Genomic DNA, 20,461 nt, shown 5'->3' with positions numbered 1-20,461 from the left:
CATAGCAAGTACGGTACTGTCAGCCCGATGCATGCCGTGACGCCATGATGCACCTGTTCCCGACCACCTAAAAACTTCACCCACCTCAGCAGACCTACCGCAATGGTGGGCCCGGTGACATCCGGTGTATGAAGGTCGCCAGGAAAAGCTGCACACGTACAATAATACTTCCCCTGGTGCTGGTTCTCAGGGCTCGACCGGCTCGACCGGCGTGACCGGGGAGCATGCAACTTCCCCGCTGGCCAGCACACATGTACACAGCACAGAGTGCTTGAGATCGGCACGCAACCGGAAAATAATTATTGGGTCACGGGGAAAAATAGCGAGATATTAAAGAGCCTACTTTGACTTGATGTCACCATAAAAACCTGAACACAAAGAGAGTAACTATAACTCGTCCTGTTTAGCACTTCTCGGAGAATAACTAATACTTGTTCGCTTTAGCACTTCGAACTAAAAGCCACGCTTCCTCAGTTATGAAAATAAACTGATTGCCCGTATCTATATAGGAGAGATGATGAAACCACTCCGAAAAAGCTATGATAGACAACCCACACTAGACCCAAAGAAACGGTGACGCAGCGGACAACGACAGAATAAGACAACACCGGCTGCGAGGTGCCTGGGAAGAAAGATAGGCCAGATGAAAAATATAGACGGAACCCCCTGTCTAGTGCATGCGTGCGGGTTGGCAGCAGCTTGAATGTAGAAATATAATTACTCAGGGTTAATAGCAGGGGTGGGTGGGTGGTGGGGGGGGGGGGGGGGGGGAGTGTTCATCGAAAATCGTTCTGTTCGTTTCCAGGAAAATCATTGCGACAGACGTGGCCTGCCATTACACGTACACTGACGTGGCATAGACGTTGTGTGTGTGGTGGTTCTTACGACAAGACGTCCACGTCTTCATCCTCACTGTCACTGTGTGACATGCGATGCTCACGCTGCTGCTGCTGCTGCTGACGTCGCTCAGCGTGGTGTGACTGTTGACTCCGCCGCTGCAGCATCTCCTTAGCTACCAATCCTGTTCGTGGTGGCATGTTGTTAGCCGTGTCGGCAGTATTCGCCGCGTGAACTGCGGAGAGGATACCCAGCAGGAATGTTCGGAAGCTCTCTTCTTTCCCGAACAGGGTGAAATGCTGTTTCAGGTAGCCCTGGAGAGATGTGGCCACCATCTTCATGTTCACTAGGTACTGGTAAAATTTGCACTCAGGTGGGACGCTGAGTTCACCGCCACCATTGTCAATGGTGGAGTCTTTGCCTCCCCTGCCGCTTCCCCGCTCAGCGGACGAGGACTTGACCGGGTAAAGCTGCTCACTGGGCTGGCACAGGTCATACAGTTCGCTCATCAGGGCATTCTGGTAGGAGTGAAGCGAGTTGAACACCTCTTGGCTCGTGCCGTTGTTCAGATGCGGATCTGTACGCCCCAGAAGCAAAGCAAAAGTGCGCACAAGCACACGCACGTACACCACACACACACACACACACACACACACACACACACACACACACACACACACACACACACACACACAAACAAACAAAATGAATTTTTGGTGTGTGCCTAAAAGTATGTCAACACAGAAGGCGTGTGCTCTGTTCCCAACCAAACTCCACATGTGCTCACTGTTTTCCAAAGTCCACTGTTCCCGAGTTCAGTTCATGCTGTGTCTGTACTGGCAGTGTATTTCTTTCTCAACCTCAACCTCAAGGTTTGCCATAGCTCACGGAAATTCACCGTGCACGTAAAGCGCTGCCCCAGTCAGTCGTTCCACAGCCAGCCAGCTCATCCACAAGTGACCGCAACCCACGTTCTGTTGCAGCAGCCGTGTCAACGGCTCTGCATCCCTGACTAGCTCGAGGTGAGTGCCTTGAACAGCAAATCGCAGTTGGTTCAGGTCTGGATGGCCGTCAGGCGGCACCGGTCCCCTCAGTGGCAGATGTGGTCCAAGCTGTGTCCAACACCGTCACCCAGCATCCTCCGCAGGTCGACTCCAGCGCCATGGACATATCCACCATCCAATCCGCCCAGCCTCCGATCGCAATGGCCATGGCAAGCACTCGCGAGTCCAGCTCCATTGTCCCTACGGCCACGGGTAAGAGACGGGGAAATCACACGCGGCAAGTTTATTCAGCTGGAGGATCTCTTCGCAGAGAATGTCCCTGAGCATAGCACTGAGGGCGGAGAAGACAGGCGCGTGTCTCTCAACCTATGCGTGACGAAGAAGCACTCCGTTGTGGATTTCGCCACCTGGCTGGGGGCCTGTGCACTGAAAAACGAACCCTCCATTCGAAGCACTCGTGGAGCTGGTGACGTACCGGCACGTTATCTGTACTGCCAACCAACAGTTTGCGACCCCAGCTCTACTGGGATATGATCGGGCCTTCTGTGCATCAGTGGCAGGAACCCCAGCCAGCCAGTTGGGACGAGGTCGGCAAAAAGGCAAAACGGGTCTCTGGAGCTGGTATCTGACCTGCTCACCCCCGACCAGCTTGCTCGCGCTGCACGGCGCACCACAGCATGAAGATCCTTGTGTTTTATGAACAAACAAACAAAAACCAAGGAGAGGTTCTGCAAAATCTCCACGCACACACAGTGAGAAATTCTAGGTTGCATAAAGAACACATCGCTTTGGGCTATTGTATGTACACTGTTAAACAGGTTATTTTCGGTGTAACTTTGATTTTGGTGATTTCGTTAGAAATACCAGGCACCTAAATTTAGATTACACCTAAATGGCATAATAGTATGTGCTGTATGTGAGAGGAATGCTGGTCACCTAATTCTAAGTTACACCTGAAACCCATCAGGTCCCTGACACCGACATTTTAATGCACCGAAATTTACATGTTTTACAGTACCTCAATTAATTTGAAGACATACATGTAGATGTACATGTAGATGTACATGCATATCTTCGCATGTACATCTAGATACGAACACGTACAAGTACAGTGATGGCAAGTGAAATCCAACCGCATTGATACAACAGCTGCGGGGTCTGCACAGCCCAAGCACTGTCAACAATAGGACGGTGCGGTGAATGCCACTCTTCTGTAATCGTGGGGTTGGATTTCAATTGCCACCAATGTACATCTCGATATGAAGACGTACACGTAGGCCTTCGAGTTACTCTAGTTGTGTTCTGCGACAAGTAAGGGGCCATCCGGAATTATCGATAATTTTCACGAAACGAAAAAGTTTAGTTATGACCCTCCCCACCCACCCGCCCCCATGAACGAAAAATACATTGACTTGACAGCTGGAATGGACTGATGTTTCAGCTATCAATATTTTTCATAACGAAACTCTCCTCAACCCACCCACCCATGAACGAACCTTTTTCTCTTCGTGAAAAAGATCGATAATTACGGATGGACCTTTAAAAGAGTCTGCTGGACTACAGAGTAGTGTCTGCATGAACAGAACGGGACAACGAGTCGATAGATGGGTCCAGCTTAACCTGGTCCTTCTCTTGGCCTAGCTGGTGGGCCGTGTGGCTGCAGCAGGCATCATTGCAGCTAGCTATCGTTCTTGTAACTATGCTTCACTAAACACGTCTTAGAGCTGCGGACGGCCAGAACCTGCAGGCATGTGTTTCGTCGACTACAAAGCACATCATGCATGAGGTACGGTGACAGGCACATGATAAAAAGAATCCCAAGATGTAGAGGCGACGGTTTCAAATAGGAAATAGGTTGCAAACCGGAACGGACTCAATATTCACTTTCTCTCTTGGTATTTTGATTAGAAAACATATGTCACAGTGAGACTACGATGTGTTATACTCCGAGCCAAAATTTCATGGCTCTGCGATGACCAGAAGCGCCATATCAAGCAGGTGAGTTTTTGACGTGTTGCTTCGCACTGCGACTTGAGTTTTACGACTTTCGAAAAATCAACTTCTTGTCGCAGGTAAACAGCGGCTCGCCTCTCGACAATAAAGCACCGCATACCAATCAAAACTAATGGAAGCACACACAAGGCTTATTGTTACTCTGTACTGGCCGTCGTGGAGCGATAGCAATTACCTAATTTCAGACCCAGAGTGAATTTGACGGGCACTCTAAAACGTGTCCGGTTTGGAGCCACCTCTGATTTGAACTTTTTTGAAGCGAAAAATTGGGCAACTTGGAGGCAATGGGTCAACACAAAGGAGTGGCTCAGTTCGATTGACTCTGGCCCCAGAGCAAACTTCAACATGCCAGTTTCCTTCCACAAACATATTTCGAGTGAAAAATCAACGTTGATGATCGTTTTGGGTCTATACAAATTTGGCTGTCAAAACGTTCCGGTATCGAGCCGTCTCCTCTACCTGTCAGTGTACCCCATGCGGCATGATGGTGTTACACTAAGCCCACATAACAACTGTCTGGCCGTGCAGGTGTCTCATCTTGCTGCCTGCCGTGCTTCATAACGACCTTGAAAACTCATTGACGTTCAGACAACTCGACTCTGGAACACAGGCGACCCGTAAGCCCTGAGATCACCGCAAGCCCGGAGATTACTGAGCTGTAGCCCGGAAATGGAGCTGATGGAACGAAATCAAATAAAAGCACCGTATTTTCCGGAGTATAAACCGCACCCCATTTTTTGCCACAAAATACAGACATCTACTCTATATATCACCGTTAATTTTATCATCGGGGTATAAGTCGCAGCCACCTTTTTGGGGTGAAATTTGAGTGTTCAAAGTGGGGCTTATACTCCGGAAAATACAGTATTATAAAATGCAGGAATGCGGTGGCGTTTCCTTCATTTTAAAAGTGAATTCTCGTTTCCATTCCCCAGGGAACTCACAACTGCTGCCAACACCCAGAACATCCCAGTAATAACACACAGAGATAGCAAGTACTAGTGATGAGTGGTGAGACGACGTCACTTACCAGGGTCAAAGAGGAGCATGCCGCACAAACAAGCTCGCTCCAGTCGGCACATGCGCAGCCCCCGGGCACGCACTATGACCGGATCGGCAACACTGTCCATGATCTCGCGCAGGTGCACGACTTCCCGACACTCCGCCGCGCCAGGCGACGTCGTCTCGTCGTCCTCGCTGCTGCCCTCCGTGTCACTGGCACTGCTGGAGCGGCGGTGAGATCGGCGTTCAATAGCGGCACCCTGGATTACGACCATGTCGTCGAGGTTAGGCTGGCTGAGCTGCGACAATCGGAACACCAGCACGTTGTGCCATGATTCGGCGAGGACCTTTACCTGGACAATCCAACGATGGTATGCGGCGACCGCAACGACACCCCGCAGACAAGACAAGAACAGAAACAGCAGCAGCAGCAACAAAAGCAAGAATGAAATCAACTGCGATCCCCGCACCTGTTTCTCTTCTTATCTTATTGGCCACAGGTCATCGTGAGAACGACATATTTCAAACAGTGGATCGAGCACCCAATGATACTGTGGCTTCTCAAGCGGAAGTTGTCTTGCCCCAAAAAAATATAAGCCCCGGTTCGATACACACCATCACAGTGTACAGCATACCTGGTACCGAGTATCAGCCCATGCTGTCCAGGGTTGTAGGCTTCAAGTGCTAGTAATAGTAGCCAGGCGTTTCGTGGCGTAAAACTGGCCAAAACCCCTGACTACAGCCATCACGAAAACAAATCCGGCCAATGCTGTACATGGTAGTTACACGTGCACTACCACTGCATATACCCGACCTGTCATGTACGTACTAGCTGCATAGTCAGAGCAGTGCAGTGGTAGATTTACAGCAAACCGTGACCAGTGACTGGTAAACGTATGCATGCTACCATGCTACCATGTGGCACCACCGTGTCCACGTACCATACCACTGTATCGACATTGGCCAATTTTTTTTCTTTCCGACGACTGTAGTCCTTGCAGTATAGCTATGGTGAAGGAAAGCCAAACTGATCCTTTGCTCTACTGTTTGGGCTAGCCCCAAGTGTGGGATACCTGTGTCCTCAGCATGCGTAACACTGGACAAAGCTGTGTAGCTGATAGACTGATAACAGACAGACAGACAGATGCAGAAAGAAAGAGAGAAGGAGAGAGAGAGGGAGGGAGAGAAGGAGAAACGGAGAGAGCGAAACAAAGAGAGAAAGAGAAAGAGAGAGAGGGGGGGGGGGGGAGGGAGAGAAACAGAGAAAGAAAGAGACAGAAAACAAGAGACCACGACTAAGAGAGGAAGTAGCATGGCCAGCTGTCTAAGATTCAGGCAACATTACCTGGTCATCAATCAAGCGTATTGCACGGAAACGGGGCAAGAGATATGCCCAGCGGGCAATCTGCACAACTTGCTCACGGAACAGAGACAAGATTTCTTTGCGATCCTTGATGAATTTTACGCCCAGGTGTCCATTCCTTGCTGGCGCTTGTTGTCGTAATTCGTTGTCCACCTTGACCAAACTGTCCAGAAGCTCCATTCCTTTTTGGGTTAGTTGTGAATTCAGGGCTGCCTGGACACCTTGCTCCGAGCGACGCAGTGCCCCAATATTGATAGGCACTGCCGACGCTGGCTTGGTCCGTGCGACTCCCATCTCGATCAGCGGTGGAAGCGAGGGCTGGTTGCCGGGGGCGCCAGTCGTTCTAACCTCCGCGGCGGCGCCAGCGTCGACGGCACCCACTGAGCTGCTGCTGCCGTTGTTGTTATTGCTGTTGTTTTTACCGGCGTTGGCTGCTGCTGTTGCTGTCGTCGCCGCCACCGTAGCCGGTGGAGCTGTTGGCGGCTGATACACTTTCCCTCTCCATTCCCGTGCTCCGTACACTGGTACGGTGTGTGCCACCGGCTGAGGGTTCACGACGATTCTCACCACGGACGAGGACGGCGCCTGCATGCCACTGGTGCTGCCGGTAGGGCCCCGCTGGACCTGCGGACAGCGCGGATCTTGCACCACTGCAACGCCCGGCAAACCATACACACGCACGCATGCACGCACACACACACACGCACACACACACACACACACACACACACACACACACACACACACACACACACAAATAGCATTATCATCATCAACGGAGTAAAACACACTAGATAGAACGTGTGATGACCAGCAACGTTAACATGCTTGAATGCAACCTCGTACTAGCCCGCACTACAGTGTGCAAACAGAACCTTCCAATACAGTCACTGGTGATCACTACGTGATGATCAGTGACGAGCCGTGTCAGTCTCCAAACAGCCATTGCTTCCCGACGACCTGCACCAACGTCTTTGCAGAGGATGGGTTGAGCTCAGTAAGCAAAGATGAAGTAGTTCAGCTCCTATAAACAGCCTTACCATGGACCTGGCTACTAACTTAGTATACATTTTAGTCTTTCAGGTGACACATACGGCATACCCATGTGACAGAGACAATTTGGGGTAATGCCATCACACAGAGAAACCGTGACCAGGCAGCACTACAACAACGTCAGAAATAGATGCAAATCATGCGCCTAACGCACAAGAACATAAGGGGCCCATGGGCACCGAATCCGGCTGTCCCTCACCACAAACACTAACATCTCCTCTACAGTATACCATATTTTCAGGAGCATCAGCCGCCCCGCACAGATGTTTTGTCGCAAAATACAGACATCTACCCTGTATTTCACGGCTCATTCGACCACCGCAGTACATGTAACATGCATAAGCCGCACCGATTCTTTCTGGGTGAATTGTGAGTGTGTTTAAGTGTGGTGAAAAAAGGAGAAGGAAAAAATGCTACGAGTTATGACTAACTGTCCCCCAACGCAACCAGATCTTATACGGTCAGCGAGTGCGACAAAATGATGGCACAAAACTGACAAAGAGTACATGTACTGAGGCATTCGGAGACCTGACACCTAGCTCCTACACTTCTATACGACCTGACACCTAGCTCCTACACTTCTATAAGACTGGACACCTAGCTCCTACACTTCTATAAGACCTGACACCTAGCTCCAACACTTCTATAAGATCTGGTTACGTTGGGGGATAGTTAGTCATAACTCATAGCATTTTTTCCTTCTCCTTTTTCACCATAATTTAATTGGCTCACCATCCGAGTTTAAAGTTTGGCTTATACTTCAGAAAATGCAAGGCATTTATTGACACCAACTCAACTTGTTAGGAAATTAGAGGCCACATGCCTCGTACTACTCTTTTCTCTCCTAATACTTTGAAATTCTCCGTGAAGTCCAAATTTGAAACCGCAACTCTTCAAGATTTAAATTAATGCATTCACACGGCAGGGGTGCTAAGAATGAATTTGTGCTTAGGCTACACCGAAAAAATCTGCGTTATCCCACCCTAAGTTTTGGAGCACTGCCTTAATACTTACAGTCTGGCTGCATTCCGGCCTCGATACACTTGTGAAAGCGACACGCCTGGCACGTGGTCCTGCGGCTACTCTCCACCTTGCACTGGCCCTGGCGCATGCACATGTAGTTCAGCTTGGCGCTGCGGCGCACACTACGCCGGAAGAAGCTCTTGCACGCCTCGCAGGTGATGACGCCAAAGTGCTTGCCGCTGGAGTCCTCTCCGCAGACCACGCAGGGTCCGAGCGGGCCCAGCGGCGGTGATCTGACGGAGGTCGACGGCGGCGGAGAGTCCACCGACCTGGCGCTGGCGTCGGATGCCGACTTAACCAGGACTAGGTCAAGAGCAGAGCCGCTGTGGTTGCCATTAGCGGAGGAGGAGGTGCGGTTTAGCGGTGTGGAGAATGCCGAGGCGCCAGGCTGGTACGCAGCGGTGTGCACGGTGGCCGTCACGGCAGGTTTGCTGGTCGCGGGCAGCGGGAACGCCGACGAACCAGCCACCGCCGGCACCTCTTGATCCCTGGAGGCCGGGGGAAACGCCAGCGTGGCGCCTGTAAAGGCATACTTGGTCACAAATCCTTCCGACGCATGCGCAGACGTTGTAGATGCCGGTGTCTGCGTCGGAAACGCCGACATCCCAGCGTCGGTGCTTTGACAATTTATTTTACTCCGCTGTAGCATACTAGCTAGCTGTCCACCAGCAGAAGCAGTAGCAGAGATGTTGGTTTGCGGCGCTGCTGCTGCAGCACTTTCCAAGCCACTTCCGGCTTGTCGCAGCGGAATTGGCCGTGGAATCGGCGTTAAACTGGGCAGGCGTGTCAGGTCCGGTGAAGAGCTCGTTGATATGTTCGTTGACGAGTCAGTTGAAGAGCCACGGTTGGCATTAACACTTGATATTGTCGTGTTGCCATCCTGGGAGGATGGCGACATAGAAGTAGAAGCAACGCCGACACGCTCCTCATCAGACTCCACGATGGCCAGCTTCCCTTCATCATCATCATCGTCATCTTTGCAACAGCAAGAAGAATAAACGGCCAGCAACAAGCACCATAACGGCACGCACAGCAAAGCAGACAGCAGAATCAGCGTTTGTCGTGCGCCCATTCCAATGTGAGAATGGAAAAGAAAAATACAGAGTTACCAACGGTTTCCCACCGCACCGGACATGCAGTGGAATTGGTATTCCTAGACTAACATACAGTCACGTACAGTCACGTACAGTCACACAGTTCTGACTGTTACTACTGTATCCCGGGACATTGAAATCCGCTGAGAAGTCAAGCAGCCACGGGGCGCTGGCCTTGCAGCCGCGAGCACTGCTGGTCCATTTCTGCAGTGTTACGGTGGCGGTACGTGCTAAGCAAGAGGGCGCCAGCCCCGCGGTCATTCCACCGGATATCAATGTCCACAGCAGTACTCACAAACACGCATCCAGTGGAATGAAAATAAATTTGTATTTCTCGCCGGCCGAGCACAGCGAGATAGGCGAGAAATGATTTCTCGGGCAACCTTTTGAAACGATTGCTCGCGCAACATTTTCGGTTGCAAATATGACATCTGGTGTGTCCTTTGTCGCGCCAGACACAGTGACACCTACCTACAATGGTTGCCAAAAAATAGGGCCAGTGCTGCACGTGGTAATCGACTACGATGCATGCAGCATTGGCCGGATTTTTGTGGCAAATGTTGTACCTGCTGGATAGTACAACATACAGTCACGCAGAGTCACGTACAGCCACGTACAGCCACGTACAGCCACGTACAGGCATGTACAGTCACGTACAGCCACGTACAGCAGCGAACAGTGACGTACGATCACGGACAGCCACGTACAGCAGCAAACAGTCAGTACAGTCAAGTACAGTCAAGTACAGTCAAGTACAGTCAAGTACAGCGGCACAACTACTGGTAGTGCTGGTCATTCTGCTCAACTAGATAATGAATTTTTTGCGAATCCTATCGCACTTTTCGTTCGTTGGGTTTTCTGCGGTTTACAAAAAACGAAGTGCAACGTATCACCAGTGACCACTACTAGTATCCTGGGTAGCAATGTGCAATTACAGCAGTCTGACAGCATAACCCCCCCCCCCCCCCCCCCATGACTTAATGCCACTGTAGAATGTAAGAGCAAGACGCACGCCCTTACCATTATCAGATTGGCTGTAGGCTGCCGGCGGCGAGCCGTTTTCACTCTTGTTGACTTTCGCCGGTGCTTTGGCGTGAGCGGCATGGCCACTATTCGGCCGCCGCGAGTTTGTGGACTTGAATGCCGAATGTGAGTTAGCTTTAGCTACGGGTGGCGAGTACGAACATTGAAATTGTGCCTGTGACCTGCGCAGAGCAGGAACATGCTGGGCAACCCCCGGCAGGTTGTTGTCCGTAACGTCTTCTTCCGGACTATCAGGTTCAGTCTTGGGCACTGGAGCGTCAACATATCGAAATGCATACAGTTGCAGAGCTTACAGGCATACCATAGGAGGAACGACAGAGAGCTGCAAGAGCAGTCTTCAAACTGATATTTATTCAAGCAAGAACCATTACATTAAGAAGAGGTTGGTTTCAAGAACCAGTATAGAAAAGAAAAAAGGACCAAAGAACTACAAGTTACGCTATAATGTCCACTAACACCGCCAGTTACTAAAGTTGCCAAATCCTCTTTTTCTTTTCTATTAATATTTATCCTTGGCTCTCCATCCAAGAATCATTATAATAATCCCCATTGGCCAATCTCCCGTAGAATACCAATGTAGACATACAGTGGTGCTCGGTGAAATCCAGTCGCGTCACTCAAGCCTGCGCAGTGCACCTTTTCACAGCCAAGTGCTCACCGGTCTCGGGCTGCGCAACGCCCGGCGCGTACTCGAGGGACGCAACTGGATTTCATTTAGCAGCACTGTACCGTACGTGCAAAGGAAATAGTTGACACGAGCGATCTGTCTGATGAGTATTTTCATCGCTGTTGCTATGTCCGTGTTTAACATAACCTCTGTGCATACATGCTAATTGCAGGGTTCTAGCCAAGGGGGGGGGGGGGTGTGCATACATGCTAATTGCAGGGTTCTAGCCAAGGGGGGGGGGGGTGTGCATACATGCTAATTGCAGGGTTCTAGCCAAGGGGGGGGGGGGGGGGGCGCTGCCCCCCACCTCCCCCCCCCCCTCTCTCTGTTTGCGCGCTCCCTGTGAAAAAGCCGCATACGTTGCATTTGGCATGGCAAGACAATACTGGAAAGTGGAAAATGGAATACGGGGTAACTGTTTCCCATGCCCCCCCCCCCCCCCACCACCACTATTTTGACCGTGCTACAGCTTGCGAGTAACGCAGTGGAAGCGCTCTATCCCTGGGCAGAACCAGGAGTATGCCAGTACTGTAGCAAATATTTCCACGGACTCCACCAATTGCAGTGAGTGCGTTCGATTATGCCTGCGAATTCATGCTGAATCCATTCATGAATCGCCCCTGGCTATTCACATCACCCAATGTGAATGGGATGAAATGGAATCCGAACCGATTCCAGGGCTCATGACATGAAATCGAACGACGAGATTCCATTCATGAATCTCGTCGTTCGATTTCATGTCATGAGCCCTGGAATCGGTTCGTAATCGATTCATTACATTCACATCGAGTGATGAGAATAGCCAGGGGCGATTCATGAATGGATTCAAAATCGATCGGTGGGCGAAACCGAACGCACTCCGTGCATGTCACATCCATGCCGCACCTCAGGCACTCAGTGCATGTCGCATCCATGCCGCACCTCAGGCACTGAGCTGTCACAGTTCTTTACAACTCAACGTCAACGCCAGCATAGGTAGTGTACCCTGCGGTAGAGTGCGACGTTTATAGTTAGAACATGTACAACACTACTGCCAAGTGCCGAAGAACAGGGAGAGGGAGAGAGAGAGAGAGAGAGAGAGAGAGAGAGAGAGAGAGAGAGAGAGAGAGAGAGAGAGAGAAGAGAGAGAGAGAGAGAGAGAGAGAGAGAGAGAGAGAGAGAGAGAGAGAGAGAGAGAGAGAGAGAGAGAGAGAGAGAGAGAGAGAGAGAGAGAGAGAGAGAGAGAGAGAGAGAGAGAGAGAGAGAGAGAGAGAATCAGCTCCGCAGCCTAGGTTGTTCATACGGTACCGCAGTCTCTGTGCTTGGCAAAATTCCAGCCTGTTCCTTCTCGGGCGCACCGTTCTTCGGCACCCGATTATATTGCACTCGTCCCATGAAGATATACCATGCTGTTGGCGAGTGATAACCCCCCCCCCCCCCCCTCTCCCCTGAATAAAGCAGTGCCACAATCTAGTGTTAGCCATGCTGGTACTGTACAGTGCTCGGCGTCATTTTCTCCATGGCCACGTGCACTGGCCAGCAGTGTAGAAGTCATGCAGGGCCACATAGCGGGCATGGCAACTTGTAACCATGGGCGATTCGTATTCAAGGATATACGGCACCCAATGCATGCTGTATTTCTGTCCTGAAAAATTCTCCCAGCGTGAGGGTTCATGTTCCGACCGGCCGCGTAACTATCTGCCCACTGTGTGCACACAGGGTGCCGCGCCCACTGAGGCCGAATCCAAGGGCTGTGCTCGTACTACTAGTACTAGTGGCCGGGGACCCAAGGTCGACAATGATATTGACGACGATAACGCCGCCGACTGCGACACAGTGCTACTGATTATGTGCGCGGTGTACTGGTGTATGCGGCTGCTGCAGCCGGGGTCTGCAAAGGGGGACTGCATGGCCTCCCAGAAACTTCAATTTTAGCTATAATTAGATACTCAATGAAATGCTACATATTATTAGTACAATAATTGCATTAGCAGATGAATGGCGCAGAGTTACAAGCGCACAAGGTTGCCAAAGCATACCAACTATTGTAGCTTCCGCTGCAAAAATCAAGAAAATTCACTGGAACAGATTTGATGGTTTGCACGCTACTGTTACTAACCTCTGGTCGTTCCTGGGCCTCGTTCCCCGGCTGGTAGTGCCCGCACGCCGCCAATTGTTTTCCCTGAGCGCACTCTGCGCATAGGATGATGCCTACTAGCGTCAGGGCTAGTGCCAGGGGAACACGATGTGTAACGTGGTGTCCGGTGCTTGTCGAACGCCGGCTCCGCCATTCTGTTGTTGGCTGTTCGCAAGGTGAACAGAACATGCAACTGACGCGGCAATGAAGTCGTTGTTTCACTCAGGCTGTGAGAGCTGTAGCCGGCCTAGACATGAGAAGGTGAAACTGACTAGCAACGCAAAAATAACGCAGTCAATATCGCTCAAACCGAGCTTGCAAATGCAAGGGCAACTGTTATTTTGTCAAGGTCAGACGCTCTCTCGGTGCAACCAGTACTTGTACTTCGTCCTCAACGCAAAATAATATCCTGGATAGGGCTGAAAGGTCAAAATTACTAATTCTGCAGCCCTGATCGGTGTCTGGAAATTACCAGTGCTCCAGCCTCGACCCGGTACTGGCAGTAGCGACTGCGCTGCCAGAAGTGAAGACGATTGCCGGAGAGCGAGCTAGGCGAGCAGACTCTGCAGATCACGCCACGGGTTCAGAAAGGCCAAGACGACGCTCGGAAGTCAGGAAGGAGAGCCGGCGCTGTATCGACTGTGAACTTGAGCCAGTGCGGTGCACTGCACTTTGTACTGGGGAATCTGTGAATGCATACTACTACTGTAGTAGTACTAGTAGTACATGTACTCGCACTTGAAAGTCATTGATTATTGTTGAATGTTGTAGCTGCTGTTCGACATTCGTAATCGTAGATCTACTCAGCTGACTCCGCAGCTAGCTTGCTACATGCATATGCAGCTCTAATCTTCGCGTCGCTGCAGTAGACTACGTAGGTCGATTCGTAGACTAGCTACATGCTATGTACAGTCAGTGCTGGCAACTGAAATCCGACCCCGTGAGCGGTGGGTTCACATTCTAGCGGTCTCTGTTTCGTACTCGTAGTTTTACCATCCCGGCCGTGTTGGGGGGTCTTTGCGATGTGAGCGCACCGCTCAGGTCAGGGGTTCGGATTTCAGTTGCCTGCACTGTGTACTACTCATGTACCAGTGTACTGGTATCAGTGCAGTACATGATGTATGCAGTCAGTAGAACTACACTTGGACGTGGCACGGTGGCAGTGTAGATCTACGTGTTGATTATGGACAACACGACTCCTTGTTACAGTCATACAGACTACACTCTACAGTACAGAGTTTAGCCGGCGCTCGATGAACTCTGATCTGCGGACCTTTGGAAGTTAGTTGTACCATGTACATGGTCTACAATGCATGGTCTACGCCAGGCTCCAGAGTACAAGTCATGTACAAGTAGAACGAGAGAGGAGTCCTCCCGTTCGATAGAGTGCTCAATGCGGAAGCAGAGCAGTAACACACGAGCCACACTCACCACGCTCACAGAGCACCACGCGTCTGGATTGTCGTAACTAAAAGTTTCATGCCAGATGGCAATCTTCACACAACTGAACAAGTAGACATAATTATTGTACATAATACAGGTCAGTAGACTGTATATGACTGTACAGTGCATTTCAAAACTATAGACGCGTAGGGTTTTTGAAATATTTCAAATTTGGCTGGAAAATTTTGAGAATAGTTTTCGGAATATTGCTCAGGATCGCTCCACAATTACTCTCATATAGTTTCTAAAGGATTGGATAACAGACGCCCAATTTGGAAAATTTTATGCACAAAGTGATCACAGATTTTATGTGGTATAGATGCTGGCATAACGGTTTTTGCCTAGGTACGCGTCTATAGTTTTGAAATGGACTGTAGAATGGATTTATCACTTCGAAACTGGTAGAAACCGTTCCGCCTGCCATGTTCACAACCGAACCTGAAAGAATCAAAAGGAGAAAGTAGTTGACCTCGTGCGCAGCAACACTTGAATTAAGGAAAAGAAAAGCTGAGATCGCCACTGTCTCAGTACAGTATCTTTCGACCACGCGTTCACATGAACGGACATACATGTACATGTATAGTCATAATACATATGCACACTGCACGCGCTCCCCTGTCGTCATGCCTCATGGTGGTTTGGGAATTCTAATTCTACGTCTGTCACCAGACCTCTCGTCGAGCAGCTCCTTCGACAGGAGGAATCCATGGAGGAAGTTGTTGCAGCCACCAAGGAAGCCAAGGCGGCCCAACGCACGGCTAATCGCCAAGATTAGGCAATGGCCCTCTCCTCCCTCAGGGATACCCTGAGTGACGACCTCAGACGGACTCTTGATCTAGCCGCAGAGAAAGATGCCTCCAGTTGGCTCACTAGTCGGCCATCTCGCAGGTTCCAGTTCACCATCCACAAGGCTGACTTCCGGGATGCCCTATGTGAGTATGTCTGCGCTACGGTTGGACCCCTCCCCGGTTGCCGTCTCACTGCACTTGCAGAAAGCCCTTAAGTTAGACACCACCCATGCCCTGTCATGTGCCATCGGAGGATTCACTGGGATGCGCCACAAGTGACAACGAGCTCCGAGATCTCACCGCTAATCTGTTGCGTGAGGTTGTGCATGACGTCAGCGTGGAGCCAGAGTTGGAACTAACTTGGAACCCCTCTCTGCCACTGGTGAAACATTCCCTCTCCGGTCGGCCAACACGGAGGTTCATGCTCGTCTGGATGTGGCAGCACGCGGAGGAGCAACACACATTTCGCCAAGTATCGCCGAAGTCGCACCAACCTCTTCTTCACATTGTTGTCCCCAGCGCGGGCTTGCGAATTAGATGGTTTGGAGGCAATAACGTTGTGAATGGCCAACGGTCATCAGGGCTTGTTCAGCACCTCCAAGAGCAACCTGACTCACGCTGCCATCTGGTGTTCACGAGGTGTCTGTCGCGCTGGAAACGGAGCGTCTCTGTACGTTTGTACCCATGGTGGTGTTTGTGCCTGGAGAGCACTATAATTATAACTTAGTACAAGTGGTGCTCTTCAGGCACAATCTTCCTCAGCCTACTCAAGCTCAACTGATGAGGAGTGAATTCCCCGAAACAGCAGGGAGTGAAGCTTTCTTGCAGGTTTGCTGAGTGGACGGTTCGATGGACTTCTCGTGTGCTCTGGATGGCAGTCGTGAGTCAGTCAGTCAATTGAAATTCACTGGCACTCGTGCCAGTGATTGTGAGATCCACTCACTCCCGCCGTTACCGGCGTTTGGCGATGCATCTGCCGCTAGGGTTTACTGGGTGTTAGCGGCCATCGTGAATTCCCTTCCGGACCGAACACGATCATTAACTTACTAGTAAAGTCATGTGACTACTTCTGAAGTACATGCAGTATCTACTTGCTTTTGTATGCTCTTCTGCCTGCTGGATTTCATTGACAGATGCGTTAGGCCAAGAGTACATAACCCCGGGGTTATGTACTCTTGGTTAGGCCCATGGACCCTTCCATGAGTGACATGCGAACTGTAACTATTGTTATTACCGTATTTCCGCAAATAGTAGGCCGGTCTACTGTTTTGTCAAACTCGTCCTAACCCAATTTCTCTCCGAAACTCAACACTTGCAAGCCAGATATGAAAGAAAGAAAAAATCATCAGTCACACCACCGGGACTCGAACCAGGGACGTTGCTATTCGCGAGCAATGCTCTAACCAACTGAGCTACGTATGACTCTTATCCACAGTGATGGTAAATCTATCCTTCTTCGATCGATCCACATCTGGCTTGCAACATACTGGCAACTCACACCAATCACGAGGGCCCTCGGCCATTCCCTTGATATCATGGGGAGCGCATCAAACTATGTCCACTGCGAGCAAATACAAATTGCAATTTCAAATTTGGACTTCATGGAGAATTTCAAAGTTTTAGGAAATTAGAGGCCACATGCCACGCACTGCTCTTTTCTCTCCGAAACTCAACACTTGCAAGCCAGATATGAAAGAAAGAAAAAAATCATCAGTCACACCACCGGGACTCGAACCAGGGACGTTGCTATTCGCGAGCAATGCTCTAACCAACTGAGCTACAGTATGACTCTTATCCAAAGTGATGGTAGATCTATCCTTCTTCGATCGATCCACATCTGGCTTGCAACATACTGGCAACTCACATCAATCAAGAGGGCCCCCGGCCATTCGCTTGATACCATTGCTCGCGAATAGCAAGGTCCCTGGTTCGAGTCCCGGTGGTGTGACTGATGATTTTTTCTTTCTTTCATATCTGGCTTGCAAGTGTTGAGTTTCGGAGAGAAAAGAGCAGTACGTGGCATGTGGCCTCTAATTTCCTAAAACTTTGAAATTCTCCGTGAAGTCCAAATTTGAAATCGTCCTAACCCGGCCTTATAATTGAGGACGGTCTTGTATTCTGATATGAATCTAAAGACTGGTTATAGGTTCTGAATTATTATTGCTACTTCCTAGAATATGAATGACAAGAGTAGAGACGAAACTAAATGTGGAGACTCAAGCTCAAGAACAACAAGAAGACTGAGAACAGCTCAAATCACAGCTGGTGGGCATGCATGCATCCAATCAGTATTATAGCGTACGCATGACATCACAACATGTGTGCGCGAGCATGCAGCACAAAGACAGGAGCGCGAGCGTAGTATGCATATACATCACACGCCCCTTCGAGATTATACTGGCTCAACCCGTCCAAGTCGGTTCTCCTGGTTAAACCGGAGCATTATGATCGAGCAGTGGAGATGTTCGCCGACACTGGAGTTGACATCCGCGTCGATGGTTGCCGGTACCTGGGTTCGGCTATTGGTACGCCTGCGTTCCTGGATAGCTTTGTTGAGCAGAAGGCAACAAGATGGCTCAACCTCGTGGAGAAGTTGTCCTCGTATGCGGAAACGCAACCACAAGCTGCATACGCTGCACTCACCCAAGGCCTGCAGAATAAGTGGTCTTTCCTCTGCCGCACCACACCAACAGCTGCAGCTGCTCTGACGCCTGTGGAGAAGCTGCTAATGGAGAGGCTCATCCCCGCTCTTACCGGCCATATTGTCAACTCGGAGGAAAGGTCAATTCTTGCGCTTCCATGTCGTCACGGAGGGCTCGGGCTGGGCAATCCCGTGGATCTCGCATCCCAGTATGATGCATCGCGAAGGGTGACTGAGTCCTTGCAGACCAACATCAAGCTGCAGACTATGGCGCTCGGCTCTGCAACCAGTCTCGTTCGTACTGCCAAGGCGGAGGTGAGGATAACAGCACGGAATGCTGTCAAAGGCCAAGCCCTGCTGCTCCGCTCCAGTGTGCCGGAGGCCAAGCAGCGTGTAATCGACCTGGCTGCGGAGAAGGGCTCCGAGAAGTTCCAGTTGGCTGACCTGCAGGCCCTTGAAGCGCCATGGATTTGCCCTCTCCAAAGCGGAGTTTCGCGATGGAGTGCACCTAAGGTACAACTGGCAACCACAGCGCATGCCATCAGGGTGCGTTTGTGGAAGCCAGTTTACTGTGGCCCATGCCCTCTCGTGCTCCACCGGCGGTTACCCTACCATCAGGCATAACGAGATCCGCGATGTGACCGCTGGTTTCTTGAAGCGTGTTGCCACCAACGTATCTGTAGAGCCTCATCTGGAGCCCCTGAGTGGGGAGCAGCTGCGCTATCGCACCGCCATCCGCGACGACCAGGCTCGCTTGGACGTAGCAGCAAATGGAGTGTGGGGAGGGCGGTTCGAACGCACCTTCTTCGACGTCCGGGTGTTCAACCCTTTTGCGTCTTCGAACCAGTCCTCCTCCATTTCTGCCACCTACGTTCGCCATGAGAAAGCGAAGAAGAGATCGTATGAAGAGAGGCTGCGGGAGATCGAGCATGCTTCATTTGTCCCGTTGGTCTTCTCGACAACCGGTGGCATGGGCAAGCAATCTGCCTCGCTTTACAAGCGAATTGCATCTCTCATTGCTGAGAAAAGCGGCGAACCGTATTCAGTTGTTATGTCATTCATCCGCTGCCGCCTTATCTTTGCGTTGCTCAGAGCGAGTGTCATGTGCCTGCGTGGTAGCCGCTCTGTTTTCGCTGTACATGCACCTGTCTCTTCTTCTGCCTCCCTAGTTGCTGCCGAAGCTGGCACTTCCCGTCATTAATTTTATAGTCTTTAGTTCTTTAATATTATTATTTGCCATGGCGACCCCCGTAAGCCCAAATAGCTGGCAGGGCAGGGTTGGGCCTTTTTTTCTTTTACTTCACAAGTGTAGCATTCTATCAGTCATTACGTATGAAAAAAAAAAAAAAAAACGGCAAAAAAAAAACAAAAAAAACAGTATGATCTAACAAGAGAAATCAAAATTTAATAAAGAAATCCACTGCGCCATGATATGAATCTAAAGACTGGTTATAGGTTCTGAATTATTATTGCTACTTCCTAGAATATGAATGACAAGAGTAGAGACGAAACTAAATGTGGAGACTCAAGCTCAAGAACAACAAGAAGACTGAACAGCTCAAATCACAGCTGGTGGGCATGCATGCATCCAATCAGTATTATAGCGTACGCATGACATCACAACTAAACATGTGTGCGCGAGCATGCAGCACAAAGACAGGATCGCGAGCGTAGTATGCATATACATCACATATTCGAGGATGGTCTTTTATTCTTTCAACCCAGTTTGACCCTCCGGTCTTCTATTTTCGCCACAGTTTTACCATTCTTCCATTTTCTTCTACACAGTTTGAGCACGGTCTTCTATTTTTATCATACTCATTTAGTAGGCCCGGTCTTGTATTTTTCAATCGCCCCCTGCCCCGGCCTTGTATTCGAGGCAGGCGTTGTATACGAGGACGGTCTTTTATTTGCGGAAATACGGTACTTACTTGATGGTATTGCTGCTGCTGCTGCTGCTGTGAATAGGATGATAGTTGCGAACTAAATGACTGTTATGTATTTACCCTTGAACGTTTTCGAGGCCATCTCATCAGCTGGGTTACTGACAAATCAAATAATTCAATCCAACACTCGACGTCTGTGACTAATAATTATAATAGTACATGTACTACATGTACTATTACAAGTAGTATTATGATTATACATAGCAGACTCAGCGGAGGACGTTCAGGTTGGCTGTAACTTTGAGTGTCATGCCTAGGCTCCGGCGGATTATGCTCGCGAAATCATGGAATTATGCTTTCATGGATTCTCGCATTATGCTCGTTAAATCCTCATATTATGCTTTGGCACGCAGGGATACATACTCACTTTGTTGTACTCAGTATGGAGCCTCAAAGTTCGGACAATTGTGCCTTTTCGTACTTGCAA

At 50.1% G+C, this 20,461-nt stretch overlaps 1 protein-coding gene across 1 annotated transcript; it reads right to left on the bottom strand.

The window, feature by feature from the left end:
• Positions 1–271: 271 nt before the first annotated feature.
• LOC135810618 (nuclear hormone receptor FTZ-F1 beta-like) lies at positions 272–13,872 on the bottom strand. The gene is made up of 6 exons (XM_065324113.1): positions 13,199–13,872; positions 10,410–10,682; positions 8,287–9,270; positions 6,202–6,869; positions 4,885–5,209; positions 272–1,414 (listed from the first exon to the last, which is right to left on the bottom strand). Exons 1-6 carry the CDS (start codon positions 13,368–13,370, stop codon positions 882–884), a joined length of 2,955 nt encoding a protein of 984 aa, XP_065180185.1. The 5' UTR covers positions 13,371–13,872; the 3' UTR covers positions 272–881.
• Positions 13,873–20,461: the final 6,589 nt, after the last annotated feature.

This window comes from Sycon ciliatum, chromosome 1, assembly GCF_964019385.1.
Source record: "Sycon ciliatum chromosome 1, ocSycCili1.1, whole genome shotgun sequence".
In the NCBI taxonomy this organism is placed as follows: domain Eukaryota; kingdom Metazoa; phylum Porifera; class Calcarea; order Leucosolenida; family Sycettidae; genus Sycon; species Sycon ciliatum.
The sequence above is the reverse complement of the archived record's forward strand: the minus strand, read 5'-3'. Positions and strand labels throughout refer to the sequence as shown.

What these genes read in the sequence shown, in the direction of transcription:
- LOC135810618 (XM_065324113.1), bottom strand. Translation starts at nt 13,370, where the DNA reads ATGGCGGAGCCGGCGTTCGACAAGCACCGGACACCACGTTACACATCG. An exon ending in TACGCTTGATTGATGACCAG is followed by an intron (nt 5,210 to 6,201) that starts GTAATGTTGCCT and finishes TGGATTGTCCAG; the next exon opens with GTAAAGGTCCTCGCCGAATC. An exon ending in CATGCTCCTCTTTGACCCTG is followed by an intron (nt 1,415 to 4,884) that starts GTAAGTGACGTC and finishes TGGGGCGTACAG; the next exon opens with ATCCGCATCTGAACAACGGC.